This window comes from Ursus arctos, unplaced genomic scaffold, assembly GCF_023065955.2.
Source record: "Ursus arctos isolate Adak ecotype North America unplaced genomic scaffold, UrsArc2.0 scaffold_22, whole genome shotgun sequence".
Classification (NCBI taxonomy): domain Eukaryota; kingdom Metazoa; phylum Chordata; class Mammalia; order Carnivora; family Ursidae; genus Ursus; species Ursus arctos.
This window is the reverse complement of record NW_026622897.1, coordinates 19,675,307-19,699,571: the sequence shown is the minus strand read 5'-3', so window position 1 is coordinate 19,699,571 and position 24,265 is coordinate 19,675,307. Positions and strand designations below refer to the sequence as shown.

At 38.1% G+C, this 24,265-nt stretch overlaps 1 protein-coding gene across 15 annotated transcripts in view; it reads right to left on the bottom strand.

The window, feature by feature from the left end:
- The window catches only part of CCDC15 (coiled-coil domain containing 15), an 84,491-nt gene extending 60,618 nt beyond the window's left edge, over positions 1 to 23,873 (bottom strand). For 4 of the 15 annotated variants that reach the window (XM_057316648.1, XM_057316654.1, XM_057316659.1 and 1 more), the window contains exons 1-11: positions 23,610 to 23,850; positions 23,059 to 23,247; positions 17,426 to 17,575; positions 16,685 to 16,876; positions 10,332 to 10,445; positions 5,747 to 5,869; positions 4,650 to 5,255; positions 3,954 to 4,076; positions 3,584 to 3,706; positions 1,658 to 1,729; positions 614 to 736 (exon numbers count right to left, since the gene is read on the bottom strand). In XM_057316648.1, coding sequence (XP_057172631.1) covers positions 614 to 736; positions 1,658 to 1,729; positions 3,584 to 3,706; positions 3,954 to 4,076; positions 4,650 to 5,255; positions 5,747 to 5,869; positions 10,332 to 10,445; positions 16,685 to 16,876; positions 17,426 to 17,575; positions 23,059 to 23,238 — 1,806 coding nt within the window. In that variant the 5' untranslated portion in view covers positions 23,239 to 23,247; positions 23,610 to 23,850. The other 11 variants (XM_057316646.1, XM_057316649.1, XM_057316647.1 and 8 more) reach the window with 11 other exon arrangements.
- Between the last annotated feature and the right edge of the window lie 392 nt (positions 23,874 to 24,265).

Below are 24,265 nucleotides of genomic sequence, written 5' to 3'. Positions count from 1 at the left end.
TATAACCCTAATAAGCTCCAGCCTACACTCTGAACAGTTTATTTCTTGGTGATCCCATCTCATGCTCTACCAGCTTACTGATGGAGATCTAGGCCTGGCCATTGGGTGGAAGATCGTCCTGACCCCTCTCCCTGAGAAACCACTCATTTCTTCCCCTCGCATGCCATAAAAGACAGTGGCCATCAGAAATACACCTCTTATGGGGCGCCTGGGTGGCACAGCGGTTAAGCATCTGCCTTCGGCTCAGTGCGTGATCCCGGCATTGTGGGATCGAGCCCCACATCAGGCTCTTCTGCTATGAGCCTGCTTCTTCCTCTCCCACTCCCCCTGCTTGTGTTCCCTCTCTCGCTGGCTGTCTCTATCTCTGTCAAATAAATAAATAAAATCTTTAAAAAAAAAAAGAAAAGAAATACACCTCTTATAAAAGAGCACACATATAAAATATAGTTTTTCCCATACCCTAGGCTTCAGTGAGAGAACTAAAGTAATCTTAGGTCAGGATAAGTTTTACACACTATGAAATAAAACAAGAATCTGTTTTGTGCTCAGCCTTCCCACTCCCAGCTCTGTAGGTGCCTACAGTCCTACCTAAATTCCATTACTCACACTCTACCTGTCTTCTGCTGGAAGCCTCTCTCTGGGGCTTGGCTGGCAGATGCTGATGGTCATCCAGAAGCAAATTCTCTTGCCATCTTTCAGCTGTCCCAACAGATGGCTGCTGCCTGAAGTATAAGCTCTAAAAAAAATATGAAAGCAGTCACCAAAGTATGTGAGCAGTGACATAATGCTAGTAAAAATACTGTAGGCTGCAGTGATAGCCCTGACATACTCTCTACAAGTCTCTTAGATTAGTCTGATACATAACGGCATCAAAGTAGACATGACACTCCTTGCCACTATTACGCATCTTCACTGTATCCACAAAGCCATCATAAGTCTCTTCATCTATAAAACAAGGATAATCATAGTATCTATCTCCCCAGATTATTGTGAGAATGAGAAATGAGACAATGGATACAAAGTTCTAGAACTAGTTTGGTTATGGAAAGTGCTTAACAAATGCAAGCTGTTACTCATATTATCAATAGTATTAGTAAGAGAGAACACTACCAGAAGCAGCAGGAGCAGCACTGTTGTTGGAAGCATAGCTCTGGCAAGCCCAGATCAAACTCTGATTTATTTTCTGCTGTTTACTTTTTACTGCACTCTGATCTACCTGCTCTCCAGCTGAACCTGGATCCTGCATATCATGTAAAACATATTCGTGGCACTCCGGAAATAACTCCTTTCTCCATCTCTCAACTGTCACATTATGTAAGGCCTGCCCATAGTTCCTGTGCTAAAAGACAAGGTAAACATTGAACATCAGCTGTCAAAGCAGAAGCATCATGCCAGGGCAATGGTAAAAGCCTCAGTGAAGAGGCCTGAAGCAGTTTCAACAGGTCAGAATGGTATGATACATCGCAGAACTAGAAGACAGGATAGCTCTGCTCACTATTTACTAATCTTAACACTAAACCCCTAAGTAGTTACTATATTTCCCTGTTAAACTTGAGCCGAAACCTAAGCAATTTATTCTCTGCTACTTATTCCTCACTGTATTCTGCTCTACTTATTCCCCAGAGAGGCACGATCTTAAACACTGGGTGAAACATACCGATGGCACTCCAGAAGCCATTCTTTCGATCTCCCATTTCTCACAAGATGAGGGTTGCTTGATATACTTGCTCTAAAGGAACAACAAAATACAAAACAGTCTAAGCAGAAATGATTAGTGACAACTAATGACTAATGACATCAGTGACAACTTTAAAATAATGATACTAGGGGAGGATAACCCAACAGAGTTGGTGTGCATGCGTGCCTGCATGTGTTAACACAAAATTCCCAAATATAAATCAAAGTAGGAATGAAAATAGTATAATGGATCCCAAGATACCCAGCCCCCAACTTCAATAATTAGCAACATTTTTTTCCATCTGTCTCTTTTCCCACATTTTCCTGGACTATTTTAAAGCAAATCCCAGATTATTCTGGTACTTCTTTTTTCTTTTTTTTTTTTTGCATTCAATAACATGTTTGGAAGAAGTAAGGCAACAAAGTAATATTTTTATAATGTTGCTAGCATTTTCCCAAAGTACAGCCAGGAAACAAGCTGGTGTCATTTCCAAAAGTACTCCTACTAGATGTCCCCAATAACTCCATGCACAAACACTAGCAATGGTAAAGTTCAGGCAGTTCTAAGGCGGCAAACAGCTTGTTTTACCCTTCTTCATAACTCGTTTGCACACTGGTAAAGCAGAATGTCTGCTTTTGGTGTACTGCTTCAGCTGGCCAAGAGGAGAAGCCCTTGTATTTATAAAACTAAATGAAGAAAGTCAAATATGCTCCAGGATGTGAGTTTATGCAGAACGCTCTACTGTTAACCAATCACTATCATACAAACCCTGTCTCTCGGTCAGCCCAAATGACAGAGATATGCTTTCTCACCTGGACAGACCTGAGGTCTGGCACACTTTGAAATAACTGCAAATGTAATGCTCTTAGCCTCACTCTAGAAGCTTTAACTCTATGTAGCCTACATGTGAACTAGCTTGGTAAGCTCCAACCCAAATCCTAAGTAATTTCATCTCTGTTACTCTTTTAGGAAGGAGAGTCTTCAGCCTGTATTCTGCTCTGCCTGTTCCCTAGGGGAAGCTCTATTCTGGGTTTTAGGTTCAACATACTGATGATACTCCAGAGGCAATTCATCGCTCATTCCTTCTGCTCTCATATAAGATGGCAGTTGCTTGAGAAACATGTTCTAAAGGAATAAAAATAAAAAGCAAACTGTCTGACCAGGGCAACACGCTAATCATAATATTGTAGGTTTCAATGAGAACTCCAGGGAAATGGTACCAGGTGAGGATATGCTGATACATTTTAACTTGAACAAGGATATACTACTTTTATTTTATGCTATTTTTTTTAAGGATGTAACACTTTGAGCTCAACTCTGTAGACCTAATTTTTTAATCCTAATCTGTGACAGAGTAGTCTGACCAACTCCCCATATGTTAAATAATTTAGGATCTGGCACATCTTCCTACACTGTTCATGCAGGGACAGTGTGTTTGTGGCTAATACTGTGGGCTTCAGCAGAAGTTGTAGCATAATCTTAGTAAACTAAAACAGTTTGATTCTACAATAAGAATATGAATGTGGAGGCGCCTGGGTGGCACAGCAGTTAAGCATCTGCCTTCGGCTCAGGGCGTGATCCCGGTGTTATGAGATCGAGCCCCACATCAGGCTCCTCCGCTATGAGCCTGCTTCTTCCTCTCCCACTCCCCCTGCTTGTGTTCCTTCTCTCGCTGGCTGTCTCTGTCTCTGTCGAATAAATAAATAAAATCTTAAAAAAAAAAAAAAAAAAAAAGAATATGAATGTGATTTAGCAACCTTCTAAATGACAGAACTGTTTGACTGATACAGTTCATCAGGCCAGGGAATTTTGTACCTGTCTTTATACTTCACGTTACCAATTACTGGGAATATATAAAGTCCAGTTACTTTATCTCCCGTTTATCTCCTTTCTATTCTGCTCTACCTGATCTCTGATGAAGGTCTGGTCCTGGAGTTTAGGAGGCAGATACTGATAACCTGCCAGAGAAGAGTCTTCTCTCCCTTTCTCACTTGACATATCAGAATATGACTCCTTGAAGCGTACTTTCTAAAAGAAAACAAAAACACTAATTGTAAATTGTCCAGTAGGAATAATATGATAGTAATAATACTATAGGCTTTATTGAGAGCCTTACAGTAATTTTTTTAACTCAAGATAATGTGAAATGTGGAATAAAACAGAAAGCCATACTTTTCGTCATTTCCGAAGTCTAGCTGAGAACAACCTTTGCAAGTTCCAAACTAAACCCTGAACAATTCAGTTTCTGCTGGTGTCTCTCCTTTTTCTGTTCTACCTTGTCCCTGGTGGACGTCTGATCTTGATGCCTGGGTAGGAGATCCTGATGGACATCCAGAGGAAACACCTGTCTCCCTCTTGGGCCTATCAAAATTGATGCTGGCTGCTTCAAATTTGCTTCCTAAAGAAAGAACAAACACAAAATACCAACTGTTCAGTTAAGAAAGACAGGTTAACCAATACTTTAGGCTGTGGTGAGAATTCTGGCATTAACTGAGGTCAGAGTATAACTGAACATGATATGAAATAAAAGAAAACACTATATTCTATTCCACATAAGCCCAGTTACAACCCTATGTAATTTACTTCCTGTTGATCTCTTTCTTATTTTCGGCCTAATTGATCTCTAGTGGAGGGCTGGCCTTGGAACCTGAGTAGTAAATGATACTGTTGCACACTTGTGGGCCACTCCTTTTTCTATCTTTCAGCTGTCAAAGCAGATAATGGCTGTCAGAAATATTTTTACTAATAAAGTTTAAAAAAAAAAAAAGTAAATTGTCCAGTAAGGGGTAATGTGCTGCTGATAATACTTTAACATCTAATGAGAATGCCAGACTTTTGAGGAATTAATGAAGAAACTATTTTTCCAACACTATGACTCTCCAAATCAGCCACAATTTAGACCTTGCAAATCCCACTCCAAAATTTAAGTAGCTATTTCTTCTTGTTATATCTCCTTTCCACTCTATTTTACCTGATCTCTGGGTAGAAAACGCTGATGATGGTCTTTCGGTAGAAAATCCCGGTCTTGAAATTTGGATTGCATATTCTGGTCTTCAGGGAGAACATGCTGGTCTCTGGGTAGAAAATGCTGGTCCTGACATTCGGGTAGAATATTCTGGTCTTTGGGTGGAAAATCCTGGTCTTTAAGTAGAAAGTCCTGGTCCTGACATCTGGGTAGAATATTCTGGTCTTTGAGAAGAACACACTGTGCTTTGGGTAGCAAATCCTGGACTTCAGACACAATACTCCCATCTTCTAGTTCAACAATCTGGGCTTCTGGCATAATACCCTGAGTTTTTATCTTAACAGCCTGGGCTTTAGGCTCAGTGGCCTGGGCTTCGGGCTCAACAGCTTGGCTTTCCAGCTCAATAGCCGGGGTATTGAACCTTGGCTCAACACTCTCGGCTTCTGGCTCAACACTCTCAGCTTCTAGCTCAACACTCTGGACTTCTATCAAATCACCTTGGGCTTCTGGAAGATAATTCTGGGCTTCTGGAAGAATATTCTGAAGGCCTTGAAGATCTAATTCCTCTTCCTCTTTCATCACAGCAAATAATGGATTTTTGAACTGTACTTTCTAAAAGTGAACATAAACATCAAATATAGAATGCCAGGTAGTAGCAACACTCTAGGTTTTCCACAAGATTCCTAAAATAATCTCAAAAAGATATGGTAGTCAGGGGCGCCAGGGTGGCTCAGTGGGTTAAACATCTACCTTCAGCTCAGGTCATGATCCCAGGGTCCTGGGATCGAGGCCCGCATCAGGCTCCCTGCTCAGTGGGGAGCCTACTTCTCCCTCTCCCTCTGCCACTCCCCCTGCTTGTGCTTGCTCTCTCTCCCTCTGTCAAAGAAATAAATAAAATCTTTACAAAAATAAAAATAAATGAAAAATAAATAAAGATATGGTAGTCAAACAAATTACTAGAATAAAATGAGAAATTATAATCTTTGCTCGACTTAACAGAACCTAAATCTATAATCCCAAACTAGTACAACAATATGGCATCCCCAGTCCAAATCACACTTAGTTTAATTTCTATTATACTATCTCCTTTCACTCTGCTTTACCTGAACTTTGTTGAAAGGTTTGTCCCTGTCTTCAGAAAGGAGATCCTGCTGGTCTCCCCAAATCAAATTTTCTCTCCCTTTCTTATCTATCATAATAGATGAAGATTCCTCAGAGTCAGGTTCCTATAAAACACACAATCAACAACAACAAAAAAAAAGTATTACAGGTAAAAACGATGTGAGTACAATAAAATCCTAGGCTGGTTCAGCACACTATTAAAATAATTTGGTAGATCAATATAATCAAATATTATAAAAACAGGACATTACAAAAGAAGCATAAGACTATATAATGAAAACTATAAAACACTGCTGAAAGAAATTTTAAAAGATCTAAATAAACAAAAAGGCATCCCATGTTCATGGATCTCAGAAGATAATATTAAGACATAGATAAACCCTCAGTCAACTGGTTTTCAACAAGAGTGCTGAGAAAGTTCAATGGAAAAAGAATAGTTTTTCAACAAACAGTACTGGGACAAGTGGATATCCACATGCAAAAGAAATAAGTTAAAACACATCCTCACCACATATAAAAATTTGCTCAAAATAGATTATAGACCTAAATGTAAAAACTAAAATTTTAAATTTTTAGAAGGACACATAGCAGAAAATATTGATGACTTTAGATTAAGCAATGGTTTATTAGATACTACATCAAAAGCACAAGCAACAAAAAAAAATAGATAAACGAACTACACCAAAATTAAAAATTTTGTACAAATGATAGCATTAAGAAAGTGAAATGATGGGGCTCAGCCATTAAGCGTCTGCTCGGCCGTTAAGCGTCTGCCTTCGGCTCAGGTCATGATCCCAGGTTCCTGGGATCGAGCCCCCCATGGGGCTCCCTGCTCGGCCAGAAGCCTGCTTCTCCCTCTCACACTCCCCTTGCTTGTGTTCCCTCTCTCGCTCTCTTTCTCTGTCAAATAAATAAATAAAATATTTTTAAAAAAAAAAGTGAAATGACAACCTACAGAATGGGAAAAAATATTTGCAAATCATGTATCTGATAAGGGACATGTATCCAGAATATACAAAGAACACTTATAACTCAATAATAAAAAAAACAATACCCCAATTAAAATATGGACACCACATTTGAATAGACATTTTCTCCATCAGAGACATATAAATGGGCAATAGGCACACGAAAAGATACTCAAGATCATAAGTCATCAGGAAAACACAAATCAAAAGTACAGTGAGATATCACTTCACATCAATACGATGGTTATAATCAAAAATATGGACAATAAATACTAAGTATTGGTGAGGATGTGGAGAAATTAGAATCCACATATATTGCTGATGGAAAATAGCTTGACAGTTCCTCAAAATATTAAACATAGAGTTAGCCTATGACGCCAAAATTCCATTACTAAAGAAATGAACGTCGGTACAAAAACATGACACAAGTGTTTGTAGCACAGTTATTCACACAAGCCAAGAAGTCCATCAACTGATTATGGATATATCAAATTTAATACAGCCATAAAAGGAATATTATTCGGCAATAAAAAGGAATGAAGTACTGATACATTCTACAACATAATGAAAACATTATGCAAAGTGAAAGAAGCCAGTCACAAAAGACCATATATTTTATGATTCCATTTAAATGAAATGTCCAGAAGAAGCAACTCTATAGAGACAGAAAGTAGATCAGTGGTTGCTTAAGACTTGGGGTAGGGAAAGGATGGAATGGGAAGTGACAGCTAATGGGAATAGGGTTTCTTTTACAGATGAAGAAAGTGTTCTAAATTAGATTATGTTGACAGTTGTACAAACCTGTGAATATACTAAAAACCACTGAAATGTATACTTTAAATGGGTAAATTGTGTGGTATATAAATTATCTCAATAAAACTGTTAGGAAAAAAACAATACTGGACATTAGAATCTTAACCCTTAAGCCCAAACGTAATGTGATGTGGATGGCTCTAACAAGCCATTTTTCCCTCTATTCTTTACATTTCCCTCCCTGATTTTCTATAAATGTCTGGTAATGCAAAGTAGTTAAAAGACCAGAGACCTTGATGGACCTTAAAGGTCAACTGTCCTCTTGTTCTTGTATTTATTTTGAGGGATGATGGTTTCCTACAAAGCGCTTTCTGAAAAAAAAATTAATACAAATATAAATGGTCTAGAGAAAGCAATATGCTCATGATACTAAATTGAGTTTTTGTGAAAGATCTGGAATGACTTTAACAGATTAGGGTGGTTAATACAGAATAAAGAAAAACAAGTGGTGAGTTCTACTCAGATTTATGAACAAAACACACATCAAACATGGAGTGAAACAGGCTGGTAGGAGAATATATTAACTTTATAAATGACAATTTGTCCCTATCCCAGCCAGGATCAATTTGAGGAGCCTTATGATTTGATCTTGGTGACCTGACAGTGTGCAAGCAAGTATATCTTCTATTTGTATCTCTACATCTGGAATAACAATAACAACCAGACAGATTCTAAGATCACTAAAAGTAAGTCTAACAAGGAAATGAAACCAGAGTTCAACTGGGTTATAGATTGTGTCCTTTCTGACCGGCAGATTTCCACTTCACACAACTGAGAGGGTAGAAAACTGTTCAGATTTGAGGGAAAGACCACATACTTGATATAAGAAATATGAAAAATTTCACTAATTTCTTCATCATTCTCATTTCTGTGGAATAGATGTTTCCAGTGTTTTAGCTGAAAAATACACATGCATTCTTTAGAAGCAGCAGTCTGAATTCATCATCATCATCATAATGAATTACATTTAAATGGCATCTTTGATGTATCAATCTGGTTTATACAGGATGTTATCTCAGACTTAATCCTTCTCCCTTCTACTGAATGATTATTTCAGTCAGACCTGTAAACAGTACTTTTTCTGGAAAAACATCAATTGAAAGGTTTGAACATGTTCCACACAAAATAAAATATGAGTCTCCAGGATCTGTTAACCGTTTTTTTCTGGTTTACTAGAATGTGTCCAATCACTTCATTCTAACAGGACTCTAGAGTCAGTCTAATGTCACAAACTGTAGTTGTCAAATCCATAGGTATAAAAATTGTCAAAAAAACCAAGCCAGTGAGAAGAATTTAGGTAAAAAAGAAACTCTATCTTGAGAGTCATAACAAGGCAATGCTAGAAAAAGGTACCCATACTGAATGCATCTGGGACAAAATGCTGTATGTGACACACACCCATGCCCACTTGTGTTTTATATTTAACTATAAATGTCTTAATTATCACTGAAGAGGAAAACATTATAGGTTAATACTCTACAAACTGCAAACATATAAGAAACAAATGTTTTTGATGGTTGTGCTGAGATACTTGAGGAAAAAAATACAAAAACTATAATATATATATAATCTAGGAAGCAAAACTAAGAAAGCACTAATAAGGGACAGAGGTGATGATGATGATGATGGCCAAAAAAAAAAAAATAGAGTAAAAAAGATGAAACTGTCTGTTTTACTAGATGCTGCCTACCAAAACTTGAAATTAATGCCAAAATGAGTAAACACAAGAAAATACACATTTGTCTTTAGCATCCAAATTTGTGAACACTGAAATAAACAGGTACAAAATGATGTCATTTTAGAAGTATCGCCTTAAATATCCTTTTAAGTCTAGCTCCACATTTAGGTTCTAATTACTCACTCTAACCTTGTATTTTGAGTTAAAAGAATTTCTTCCTTTTTAAAAAATAACAGTATTGATTTTTTTTTCCTGACTGAAAAGTAAAATATGTGCACTATGGAAAAATTTTAAAATAGAGAAAACTGAGAGAAGAAAATAAAAATCACCTGTAATAATACTAACCAGAAATAATCAGTATTTTTTTTTAAAGATTTTATTTATTTATTTGACAGAGAGAGAGACAGCCAGTGAGAGAGGGAACACAAGCAGGGGGAGTGGGAGAGGAAGAAGCAGGCTCCCAGCAGAGCAGGAAGCCCGATGCAAAGCTTGATACAGGACCCTGGGATCATGACCTGAACCGAAGGCAGATGCTTAATGGCTGAGCCACCCATGTGCCCCAGAAATAATCAGTATTAACCTCTTGGTCCATTTGTTTCCAGGCTTTTGTCTCTGTATACAGCATTCCCTCCCCATCTCTTTATTTTGCTTTATTTTTTTTATAGCAATTATTGCTTAAAATTATATTCTACATTTATTTGCATGTTTACTATTTGCTTCCTTACTAGCACAGAAGCTCCTCGAAGGATCTTTGTCTATCTTTTCTCTACTCTAAGTCCTGCTTCTAGAACAATGCCTGGCAATTATACACATTCCGTAAATGTTGGCTGAATAAACTTTTTTAAATTGAGAATATAATGTATATAATCTTGTATCCTACTTTTTTCACTTAACTTTGTATCACACCTTGCGTTGTCTTCATATATTCTCTGAAAGCATGATAATTTTTAGAATGGCTATATGTGGATACACCATAATTTTTTAACCATTCCCTACTATTGGATATTTCAGGTTATTTCCAATTATTTTTACAGTTCTAAATAATGTTGAGATGTAAATAAATCTTTATCTGTACTTTTTAAAACAATGTATTAGAAATTAATTTACCTCTTGCGGGGGAAAGGTTTTCCTTCTACCATCTGGAAACACTGACACATTTTTTTTATTCACAGTCTTAAAGGATGCCAGCCGGTGACGGGCCTGTTTCATGGTTTGACTAAGCTGCCAGGGAAAGAGAAAAAAGAGCAAACAAAAACAGGCTAAAGTTTTAATACCAAATTCACTAAGTGTTCCAACAGGAAAACAGGCCCCTATTATTAAAAAATGCCAGACCTCAGACAAGAGGATTACCTGCAAAGGAGACTTTGGTCCGCTGATAGTATTTTTACATGATTTTCATTATTCTAATATGCTGTATTCCATAACTTGATTTAAGTGCTGTTATTCAAATTGTTTTTTTAACAACATATGCTTTGTATTAATAATGTACACAAAAATATCAGAACCTAAAAGTCTGAATTAATAAACTTAGAAATGATTGAGCAGATACATCCCTTACCCTCCATTCATCTTCTCAATAAGGAGTTCTTTCTTCAACCAGTCCTTGCATGCCTAATCACTTTCATGACTCCTTGCTAGAAGATTCCATTCCTAGTCCCTCTAAAATTCTTGTTTCCTATCTACAAGAATCCCTTCTTCACCCCTAACATTTGAAGACTGTAGCTATTCAGTCTTTTCTAAAATCTCCATTCTTCCAGGAAGCTTTTCTAAGTTAACTCAGAACACAAACTCAAACATCTCAACCCATTTGTTTCAAATACTCTAAGTAACAGCTGATAATAAGTATTAATATTAAATGCACTGACTTTGTGTTCATTCCCTATACCTACCTAGTAATTTCATTAAGCACCTATGTTGATTTTGTTTTCAGAGAAGCACAGACTATTTTATTTTTCACAAATCTGCCCTTAAAGAAAATACAGAAATGAACAAAGTACCATTTTTTAGGCTGAGCCCTACATCATGTAGAAGAAAAGTAAATTCCTAAACTACTCAATAAAATTATGGCAAAACCAGGACCAGTTCTAACCCATCCAGTAAAAGTATAATGGTATCAATTCTTCCTTGAAGGCAATTCATGACTACGATTTACAGATATAAATAACAACACCTTGATTTTTACTAATAGTGAGCTAGGGATAAAAACACTCTCACTACTAGCAGTTTCCTTACAGTACATCACCTCTGTTTTGTCCTTGCTTTTAAAGGCCTATACCTCCAGCCAGAGAAATCAGCCTGAAATATCACTCTTTATTCTGCTAAGAGGAGGACCTCTAAATTTGGTTAGCAGAGTGGCTAAATGGGTCAAGATAGAGATAATCACATTGCAAAAAGAGATACATGTGTAGTTGAGGTTATGAAAAATACAGAGCCACACATATGCCTGCTTTTACTCATTACCAAGTATGGTAAATGTTATTGCCCTGCACAATGTGACCAAGGATTCAAAATACCCGTTGTAACAGATATGAAATAAGGATACATAATGTTCATCACCCATCAACTTCAAACCTCTATTAGAGTCACAGATTTATTTTAGTCCCTTAAGCAGGATATTTCAACTGGTCCAGCAGTTGGAATATACATTATAGTCTTTCCATTTCTCTATCATTACCATGGTTCTTCATCAAACCTCAACCTGAAGGCCCTTTCAAGGACCAGCTATGAGGACTGTAACAGGCTAAATAATGGACACCCAAAGACACCAGGTCCTAATCCCTGAAAACTGTAAATGTTTCCCTAAAGGAAAAAGGGCCTTTGCAGATATTATTAAGCTAAGGCTCTTGAGATGAGGAGATAATCTTGGATTATCCACATGGGCCCTAAATGTCATCCCAACTGTTCTTATGAGAGAGAGGTAGAGGAAGATTTGGCATAAAGAAGAAGAGAAGGTGATGTAGAGACAGAAGCAGGGGCTGGTATGATGTAGCCACAAGCAAAGGAATGCCAGCAGACACCAAACACTGGAAGAGTCAAGGAACAAATTTTCTCCTAGAACCTGTGGAAGGGGCCCTGCTGACACCTTGATTTCGGCTCAGTGAAACTGGTTTTGGACTTCTGGCCTCCAGAACTTCGAGAGAAGAAATTTTTCAAGCCACTAAGTTTAAGGTAATTTGTTACAGCAGCCCCAGGAAACTAATACAAGGACCAAAGTCAATGTCAATAAGCATTAAACAAAAACATAGAAAACAGGGAGATGTTACAAATCAAATTATTATTAGGTGAGCATTCCAAGCTATAGGCTTGCCAATAACCTAGATCTTCCACGAAAAGGCAGGCTGGGCCAATGAAGATTCCTTATCTTACATAATGAACTAGAAAGTATGAAAAGTCAGAGACAGAAGCTGAACCTAAAAGGTCCAAAGCTGGAGAAAAGAGGCTAAAGGAGCCTACGTATGCCAAAGTTTCAGAGCTGTGATGATGAGAATACGAGTTAGTAGAAAATTAAGCAAATAAGGGAGAAGCATGCGTAGAGATAGGGCAACCAACTCTCCCACTTTGCCTGGAACTGTCCAGGTTTAGCACTGAAAGTCTCATGTTCTCAGACAATGGGGAAAGGTGGGTCACCCTATGAGGGCCACCAAATCAATCAAGTTAGTGATTAAATATTAGTGGGAAGATCAAAGGTCCTGTGCTGTGCGATCAGTGGAGCTACCTCAGATCTAGAAAAACTGTCCAGGCACACACTCCTTAAGGGAGTTTAGATTTGTGTGAGTTTCTGATTCTATCTTTACTATCCCATGCGTATTCTTAAAATAAAATGAATTCTTGCAGCCAAAGAGTCCAACTCAAAAACTAGTTTTTCAGTGATAGATTACAGAAAACTTATCAGGTTATTTCACATTGTTTAAACCTTTCTTCATTGCAAAAATGAATTGTTATTTCCAGGGTTGAAAAACTTGGAAAACCTTCATTATAAACAGAGAATAAAAGTAAAAAATAAGAGAATAAAAGTAAAAAATAAGATAATAAAAGATTCAGTGAGAAACAAATTAAAAGCTGAGATATACCATGTTAAAAAATAGTGGTAAGCTTAACAGTGTATAAATAAAAAGTTATTACATGGTGAGAAACAATGATCAGTTGTTCTTCAATTCCCCACCAAAATGAAGCTATCAAGGGACACAACAGAAACTCAATCCCTAGAGATAAATATCAGGCTTAACAAAAAGCAGGGGGTTAGGCTAGTTCTATTTTATGGGAACACTTGAAATTTCTTCGGGTTTTACGATTATAGTTCCTAACTTTAGGTACCCAATCTTAATCTATTTCAGAACAAGTAGGTAATACCAAGTATTATAAAAGTGGAGAATGGGGTGGGGGTGCAGAATAAGAGAGGTCCTAGCAAAGTCACATTTGGGGTACAGTGCTGTGTTCAGTTTTGAGGGTCATATTTGAAAAAAGCACTGAAAAACTAAATAACATTCAGAAGAAATCAACCCAGAATATAATGACAGAAAGCATTTGGAATTTAAGAATCAAAAGATAAAAATGATAGTCATAATCAAATACTTGAAGTATCTTAGAGATGACCATGGTGTTTTATTTTCTATTACTTGAGAGTACAAAACTAGGCCCAATGGGTAAAAATTATAGGAAAAAGAATTTGACTCAATATATTGAAAAAGTACTTATAACTTCAAGACTTCTAAAAATGAAATAGTCTAAAAAGTAGTCAGTTGCTCAGCAGTAGCAGTGTTCTAGCAGAAACTAGATGGCCATTTATACAGGACACATTATAAAAAGAATTCCTAAGAGAAAGAAAGGTTAGACTAGATAATGTCTTTTCTTTTCCAACATTTAATTAAAAATGTAAACACATTCAAACATATTGGAAACTTCAAACATACAAAGAAGCAGACAGAAGCTATAATACACACCACATACACATCAACCAGTTTTAACATTATCAATTCCTGGCCAATCTTGTTTTATCTATAATGTCCTACTTCACCTCACTGTTGCGTTATTTTGAAGTATACCCCAGATGTCAAGTCATTTCATCCTTGTCAGATGAACATGTAAAACCCCCCAACTCCAGGAGTCTATGTTTCTATCACTCCAAGACACAAGAAAATTTAAAAGTCCACGAACACTCAGAAAGTGAATTGCATTCACCATTTGCTCAACCACTTCTAGATAAACCAAGTTAGTGCTCGAACAATGTCTCACTGTCTAGTTCTTAGTGACATCTAGTGGATAAAAACTGCAACAGAAACAGTAAAATTAAAAAGCATGTATTGTCACGGTGTAGTAGGGGCAAAAATTTGTAGGCGTAAAGTAGTTTAGGTCACTGAACATTCTTCAGTAGTTCATCTTTTAAGGAAAAAAAACAGGGTATAAAAACTTTTTAAGATTTTGTAACATTTCAGGCTTTTCATAACCTGATTTCCTCCTACTTATCTAACCTCATGTTCTATTATTCTCCTCTGTAAACTATCAATTAGAACGGTTCCAGCACTTATTCCCAAATATAGCAAGCTCATTACATATTCTAGACTTTCCACTGTTCCTCTTATCTCAAAATTCTGTTGAATTTAGCAATTCACCTTATCAATTCAAAATATACAGCTCAATTCCACCTCTTCCAGGAATTCTCCCACAAATATTTCCTTGTATTTTAAAATTTTTGAAATCCCATAGCACAACTTTTCATCAAATACAGCAAATGTCTCCATATTATTATTTAATAGATTGGGGTCTGTTAGCTTTATATCTCTACTTGGATATATAAACCCACGAAGGGTCCTATTTCACATTTCATTGGTATCCCTACAATGTTTAACAAACACAGTATATTCAAATATCTGTGAACTGATGTGTTCTACTTATGTATTATATAGATGAAGTAAAATCCTCACTGAATGAGGCTATAGCTACAAGCACCATGAAGGCAACAACTGTGTCTGTCTTTACCAATGTCCTATCCCTTATACTTTATGCAGTGTCTGGCTCAATAAATATTTGCTCAACAAATTGTTCACAATCTTAAAAAGGAAAACAAAAATGATTTATAAAATGATTACTACAAATCAAGCAATGGCAAGAAAGTCACAGTTTGGGGCAAAGAGAAAAAAATTCTTTTAAGTATTTCAATATAACATGTGCTTATAAAGCTTTTCTGTATTGATACTAACAACACAATCGGATTTGCTTCATACTTATGACCGAGCACATGAACAGTTATGAAACTTTTATTTTCACATAATCATCATTTTCTTTTTTCTTTAAAGATTTATTTATTTATTTTAAAGAGAAAGAGAGAGAGAGAGCCTGAGTGGGGGAAGGGGCAGAGAGAGAATTTTCAAGCAAACTCCCCCCTGAGCCCAGAACCCCACATGGAGCTTGATCCCACAACCAATGAGATCATGACCTGAGCTAAAACCAATAGTCCGGCACTCAACCAACTGAGCCACCCAGGCACCCCCATTAATCATCATCTACATTTTTGCTTTCCTCTCACTATCCCTAGAAATACATTTTAAATAAGATGAAGTATAATTCCCATAGCAGAGTTGAAGAATATGGTATTAACCAGACAAAAAGCTCAGGTATACCAAGGAGAGTTGAATGCATGGTGTCAAGTGATTTGAGTGGATGAAATAACAGATATGATAACAGATATGTAAGGGGTGCCTGGGTGGCTCAGTCAGTTAAGTGTCTAACTCTTGGTTTCGGCTCAGGTCACCATCTCAAGGTCATGAGATCTAGCCTCACATCAGGCTCCGTGCTCGGCACAGAGTCTGGTTGAGATTCTCTCTCTCCCTCTCCCTCTGCCATCCCCTAGCGCTCTCTCTCTAAAGTAAATAAATAAATCTTTAATAAATAAATAAATAAATAACAGACATGTAAAATCAATTACTAGATATGTTACATTTAAAAATTCTGATTATGTTGAGAGTTTACTATATTATTACTTGACCTATAGATCTATTTATTATGATAATCAGATTAAAGGACAGAAAAGAGGAAAAAGAGACAAAAATAATGAATGAAATGTCCCATATATGTACTGTACCTATTTGAAACAGAAGTTAGGAATCAATTCTGTTTATGTGCTACAAACAGAATAATTTACCCATAACACAATTCCAGTATAATTGGGGGGGAAAAAAACACCTCTGTTCTTTGACCCTAAAGCTCTTTCTCATAAGGTGTGACTCTTACACTTTGGCACCTTCCTCTAGATGATTCTAAACTGTCTTACCGAAAATAAATAAATTTAAAATATGTATAAAAAAATAAACATCATTTCACCATTCACCACTTTACAAAGGTAAAAAAAAAAAAAAGGTAATTAAAAGTGAAGTTGGATGTAATACCTCCTAATCTCTACTTCTTATCTTAGATATGTCCTATATCTAAAAAAAATCATAGACATAAAATGAATATGTACTTACAGCCTGGGCTTGTTGTTGGAATAATTCATTCTGATTCTCTCTATCATCCACTCCATCCCCAAGCATCTGAGAAGGAGGTAACCTAGCACTTCCAATAGCAGCATTCAAGTTGTTTGGAAAAACACTTGTTCTTTTAGGAGTTAAATGTGCTGGATCTGAAGACTGCATGGCTATAGAGCCTTCTTTTTCTGCCTACATAAAGGAAGAAAGAGTGAGATTCTTCTAGTGAGGTTCCACTCCAAGCCATTACAATCAAATAATGTCTATAAGTAGCCCCAAAGATTTTAAATCAGGGTCAGGGGTAGAAAGGGGAAAGCTTTAGCAGGCAAAGAAACTAACATTTACCAGGTACCTACTAAGTGCTAATAATTTACTTATCTAATTCTCATAACAACACTGTGAGACAAGTATCATAGCCCCATTTTATAGATGAAAAAACTACAGTCCACAGAGGATAAGTAATAAACCCACATAGCTAGCAAGCAGCAAAGCCAAAATTCAAACCCAAATCCAAAATTCTGACATTGTTTTTAACTATTGGTGAAAGCAAAAAAAAATTCTTGTGAGTCAGAACAACACAAAGATAAAACGCGGTTTCTCTACATACAAATCTATTGCCCTCCCTAGCAATTATACAAAGCATGGAATCCAAAGAAAGTTAGATTCTGTTACTGCCTAATAGCTTATCTCATAACACACACTTTCCATTGAATCTTTACTCAGGTTCACTTTTGAACTTACTGCTTCGTAAGATCTCTGAAACTGCTGCTTTTTTCTCAGCCTGATTTGCTGATTTACTCGGTGTTTGACTTGTCTCTGAAAATGCTTCAGAGCTTCTTGTTTTTTTCTTAGCTGTTCCTTTAGTTCTTCTTCAATCATATATGCTGAAGTCTTGAAAGATGAAAGATAGAAAATAAACTTAAATGTCAGCAGTTTTTGCCCACTAGGGCTTGGTTGTAAGCACAAATCAGTCAAGATAAAATCCCGACAAAATAATTCAGTTCTTTAATCCAGATTTCCCAGCAGAGTAAGGAAATCACAGGAGTTCAGAGCTGATAATCTAGACATAGCTGGTAAGTACCAAAACCAAATCACAATTAAAAAGTAAAATTTGTGAACACTCAAATCAAATCTTAATTTTTCATTGAACTGATTTAAAATTGTCTTCATTAATTCTTTTTTTTTTTTTAAGATTTTATTTATTTATTTGACAGAGAGAGACAGCCAGCGAGAGAGGGAACACAAGCAGGGGGAGTGGGAGAGGAAGAAGCAGGCTCCTAGCGGAGGAGCCTGATGTGGGGCTCGATCCCAGAACGCCAGGATCACGCCCTGAGCTGAAGGCAGACGCTTAACGACTGAGCCACCCAGGCGACCCTCATTAACTCTTCATGAACGAACTCAAACTTATCTTATGTCACACATTTTCTAAAATTGTTCACCACTCACTAAGTATGTCCTTTTGCTCACCACTCACTAAATATGTCCTATTACAAAATGCCTTCACGCTCAGATTTACACTCCATTTTTAACCTAGCATGCCCTTCCCGTCTTCTCTATCTAGTAAGGTAAAGGCCTACTCATTCTTTAAGACCATCTGATACCCACTTACCTAGGACCTTCTACAATCCCTTCTTCTTCTGAGCTCTCCTATGCTATACTACCTCTCATTCTTATTAAAATTAATTGAGAGCAACATTTCTCAAAATCCCCCATTAGATTAGGTACACTCTGAGGACAGGAAATATATTTAATTCTCCTTTGTTTCCCCTACAGTATATAATACAGAGCCTTGAACATAAAGGTACTCAGTATTTATGTAATGCTCCATTCCAAAACGTATTCTAAGCAATCTAGAATATTTTATTCCATTTGAGTCCCTGATCAGTATTCACTTCCTCTGAGTGCTTTGAATAACAACCATAGGCATCATAATTAAAAGCAGTTACCATTATTGAAGATCTGCTACAAGACAAGCACTTTAACTACATTATATCACTGAATCCCCAACACTACCTCCAATAGAAGGTATTCTTATCTCATATAGAATGATGAGAAAACTGGGGCTCAGAAAGATTAATCTTTAGTAGTAGCCCAAGATCCTATGGCCGGCAAGTAGCAGAACTAGAAGTTTCTCTGACTCCAATACGTATGCCCTATACTGTACCGCTTTTCTCTCGACTATGTTTCTCTTTCAAAAGGAATCTTCAAATTAAATAAAATCATACTCCTATTGAGCCCTTCTTCTAACACAGTGATTTCAAATTCTAGCTCAGAAGGTGCCCAAATATTTCATAGGCAGTCATTAACTCTCAAAATCAAATGAACTTAAATTCCAATTAAAATTAAATTTTCCGGGGTGCCTGGGTGGCTCAGTCGTTAAGCGTCTGCCTTCGGCTCAGGGCGTGATCCCGGCGTTATGGGGTGGAGCCCCACATCAGGCTCTTCCACTATGAGCTTGCTTCTTCCTCTCCCACTCCCCCTGCTTGTGTTCCCTCTCTCGCTGGCTGTCTCTCTCTGTCAAATAAATAAAATCTTTTTTAAAAAATTAAATTAAACTAAATTTTCCAAGAAATCTACCCCATATTCTATACAAGTATATACCATAGGAGTAGAGTGTACAAAACAAATATCAAAGAACAATCAGGTAAAATAATTCCAAAGGAGAGATACAGGTAGTAAAACCTGAACAACTGACCGAAATTAACTCAAGTCCCAGAAGATTAAAGCCATCTTGCTTCTTTTATTTCCATTATCTGTCTGCCCCCTCTTTTACCCCCACGCTGAGATTATCAAACATCTTATTGAAGTATATGATGGATTCCAAACTGAATCTCAACTGTAAACCAAAGATAAGAGTGTACCATATTTTAGAAACATATTTTTCTTAGCAAACACCATTGTGTAAGGCCACCAAAACCCAAAAACATTGTCCCACGTTCTGGAATGTTAGCAGATTCCCAGAGTCAAATAAATTTGAGAAATACTGGGTTAAGCAAAAATAAATACTGTTTCAATTGTACAACTAATTCCTCATAGACTTTTGAACCCTAAAGACTATCCAAGGGGGCAATATAGAATGAAGTGTTTCTCACAACAACCAAGGAATATCTTTGGATAATTCACATATGATGAAACTGATACTTAGATTACACAGTAGTCTCCAAAGATGATCTTCCTTTCTCCCCACAGTGAATCAATCCTCCCAGTACTTATGCTTTTGTGTAGACATCTCCCACACTGAATGTAGTCTGGCTCTGTATATCCAACAGAACAAGGAAGAAGCATTGGCTCCATGACTTTTTCAGCAAGGTCACAAAGCAACTTCCACCTATAGCTCTTGGAGTGCTCACCCTAGGGGAAACCAGCCACCATGTAAGAATTCTACCCTAAGATTACCATGCTGAGAGGAAGCCCAAGCTAGCCAAGTAGAGAGGTCATGTGGAAAGAGAAAGCATCCAGTAAGCCCCTAGCCTTTCTAGTCATCCCAGCCCAAGTGCCAGATAAGTGAGTGAGAAAGCCAATTTGGACTTACAGCCAAGTAGATGCCAGATGAAGAACTAAGAAATCCAACTAACAAGCAGAACCCAGTAAACTTGTCTCAGATATCTCCAGCTATTTTAGCTGTCCCAACTGAAGTTTCAGACACCATGTTGCAGACAACCCATCCCCACTGTGCCGGGCTTGAAATCCTGATACACAGTATCTTTTGCTTTATGCCACTAAGATCCAGGTTTGTTATACAACAAGAGATAACCAGATAAATTATAAAATAACGCAACAGCCATAAATGCTGATAGAACAGCAGTGTCTTTTGATGCTAATTTAATTAATGGAAGGGGAGGGAGGTCTGAAGCTACGTATTCTTGACGGCTCCTTGAAACTTTAGGGACAAAAATGATTAGGAGTTTCCCTTTAGAATAAGCATGATATTATGTCTATCACGCTTTAGAAGTAACTGTTCAGCATTTATTCTGAGCTGACAAGAGCTGCATCTGTTAATAAGGGTGGATTCCCCAGACAATATATGCTAAATCGGTAAAGAGTTCTATGAGATGCTTGATCAAATTGCCTTTGACTGGTACTGATCAGAATTTTTTAAATGAGGGAAAGGAGACATGTTTATATTCTTTCCAAGACGAGTATTTTGATTTAATGTTTGGGAACATGAGATTCAATTCTCTTTAACACAGAAAGAGAAAGTTTTGGTGGTTTTCAGGCATTTTGATGCTACATTACAAAGATGTCATAATTTCAGCAATGAAAAAGAGGTGTCACTAACTTAAATACCAAAATACCTTTGTACCAAATCTTACTGATTCTTCTGGGATAAATGTAAGACATTTATCCCTCTTCATTCCTACTTCAACTACCCTTTTTCAAGGCTTTCCCTTTTTATTCCTTATCATTAAGCAAGTCTTGATGCCATACTTCATGGCTAAATTGTTACGATTGCATCCTAATTTGTCCCCCAGGAGCCAATCTATCCCTCACCTCAAAAAAAAATTTGAAGCAATTAACCTAGTCAGAACACTGTTTTATTATGAAATTCATCTGTAAATATTAAACAATGAATGACGTCAATCCCTTATCCAAAATTTCCTGTGGCTCCCTACAGCTCCTTTTTCTACAATCTTATCAACCACCCCCCTACTAAGCTTCCCACTCCAATCAATCTAATCTACTCTTAGAATCCAGGGGCACCTGGGTGGCACAGCGGTTAAGCGTCTGCCTTCGGCTCAGGGCGTGATCCCGGCGTTATGGGATCGAGCCCCACATCAGGCTCCTCTGCTGGGAGCCTGCTTCTCCCTCTCCCACTCCCCCTGCTTGTGTTCCCTCTCTCGCTGGCTGTCTCTATCTCTGTTGAATAAATAAATAAAATCTTTAAAAAAAAAAAAAAAAAAGAATCCTGATACACCTTGCTCACTTCCCACTCTCCCCACTCTTCTTGAGAGAATCATCCTCCTTCTCTAAATTCTTCATTAAACTTGCCTGTATCACATCAACTCAAATTCCTATCTTTCTTCTTTAAGTATTATAGTCCTACCATTTAATCATATACTACTTAGATTCTTAAAATCCTTTCTGGTGGGGCACCTGGGTGGCTCAGTCGTTAAGCGTCTGCCTTTGGCTCAGGGCGTGATCCCGGTGTTCTCGGATGGAACCCCGCATCAGGCTCCTCCGCTGGGAGCCTGCTTCTTCCTCTCCCACTCCCCCTGCTTGTGTTCCCTCTCTCTGGCTGTCTCTCTCTCTGCCAAATAAATAAATAAAATCTTTAAAAAAAAAAATCCTTTCTGGTAATAGGCAGAAGAGAAATAAATGAATATGTATGCACATACATAGAAAAAATAAAATGAATGAATATATGACATTGTTTTGTTAAGATTTACTTTAAACATGTCTCATTTCTTCTCTGAGATCAAGGACCACTCATATTTTTATCTTATGTTCAGCATTTTGTTGATACATTCAGAAGACCTTCACATAATTTGTGCATTCCATTTATTAGGCATTAAGATAAAGTTGGGGGCATGGTAATAAGATTTTTTTCCTGAGTTTTGGAAGCTCACACTCCATCAGGAAGAGTAGATATGTAAACAACTTACTATAATGTGGTAAATGCCACAATAAAATTCCAACAAATAGCTAAGGGGCACAGTTTAGTGAAAGACTATCAAAAATATTCTTACAAAACTGTCCTCCTGTGTCAATCTGCACATACGAGTTATTATGTAAACAGGCACACGTGTAAACTTTGCAAAAGTTTCCCTTCATCTGAAATGTTGTTCCCTATTATCTGTACCTACAACATTTCCATTTTTTAAGGACTAACGTACACTATATTTCCACATTTATTCATTGAATATTTCCTTAAGACTTACTATATGACAGGAAAGGAATGAACAAAAAGTAAAGTTCCCTGTCCTCATGAAATTTATAGTTAAACTTTCTTAGAATCACAGTCAGAATTAAATCTGTTCTTTCCTTATTTTCTGTGTCTGAATCTTACTGAATCTCTACTACACACTTATTAACTTTAAGCAATCAATTAATGTTACATTAAGTGTGGCAACTGTCATCCCTACTACCTTACAGGGTGCCTGCAAGATGCTGACAGTGCCTATGTCTTGTGTATAGCAAGCAGTCAGGAGTCTGGGAAATAAACAGTTTTGGCAAATACATGTTTGTTCTACAATCCTAATTCAAGAACATACCTATTTATAACAGAAGAGAAAGGACATCTCCAGAAAGGACTGTTGATCTTAACTAGGTACCAGAGATTAGAGAAGGCTAATATGGGGGGTGGGGGGGAGAAAGAAAGAAAAAACAAAAATGGGGGAGGAACCCCACTACATTTGCAACAAACTGACACTCACATATGCTGGGACTTCCGAACTATCTGGCAAGGCAGGTTCCACCCATGCCCCAACTGGCATTATAGCCTGGTTCCTCTCAGCCAGCACTGCCAACACGTCCTTGCTCTTCAGGGGGTTTAAAGCCAGAGGCACCCTTGTGGTATTTCGAGGCTTCTTGAGGGGGGCCATACTTCCTGGCATCTGTGACTCCTGGGTAGGAGAAAGGAGAAGCTTAAAATTTTCAAACGACTGCGCTAAAAGCTCAACCTCCTAAGCCATGAGCACAGGCTCCAGAAAAGGAGAGAAGCCTTGGAGGAGGCAGTAGCCTGGCAGGCAGTAGAAGAATGAGAATTCTGGAGAAGGAAGGAAAGAGGAAAGAAGGGAAGAGAAGTGGGAAGAAATAAAAAGGAAAAGTATAAACACTGCCTTTTGGAAAGAATGGGGATGAGACGGGAGTGAGAAAGGGGTCTACTGAGAGAACGAAGGCTGTGCCCACCAGTGGCACCGCGAGAAAAGGGAGGAACGACCGCAGCAGCCAGAAGGAAAGGGGGCTGGTAGGGTGGGGTGGGAACCTGAGCCAGAGGCAGAGTCCAAATAACCGGTATCCGGTTATGGGGGGAAGCGCTGAACGCCGGGGAGTCCCGGGCCAGATAAAAGCTTGTTTCTGAGGCTTCAGGGGGTCCCACTCCTACTGAGATAGCACCGACCCAGTACCGGTGTGTCGCTCGCCACAGACTCAAACTATTCCGGGTACTAAGGTAACCGCCTCCAGTAAACCGCCACTTGGGGAAGGGCCGCCCGGCCCCGCCCCACCCCACCCTTCGGGGGCCTTGTATCCGCCCCTTCCGGTCTTGCGTCCCCCTCCCCGGGGCTGGGGAAGCGTGAGGGGCGGCACTTCGGGGGACCTCAAAAACGTCACTTCCGCTTCGTGTCCTACTGAGGGGGTGGGACTTGTGAAGGCGCGAGGAACTGGGCGGGAACTAATGGGTTCGCGCGGCTGCTGGGTAGCGGGCGGGCAGAGGTGGGGCTAGCTGCTGGTGCGCTTGTACTCTCGGCACCGAGACCAGCTCAAATCTTTGAGGAAAGGGTTACGTTGAGCTGAAGAACGCTGACTAGGAGGGACAGGGGTCCCAACAGAGGGAAGCAGAAAAGGATGGAAAAAGGTGGGCCTGGCAGGACTTCCTCGAGAAACAAACTAAGCTAACGGTAAATCATACCAATCCTGTGT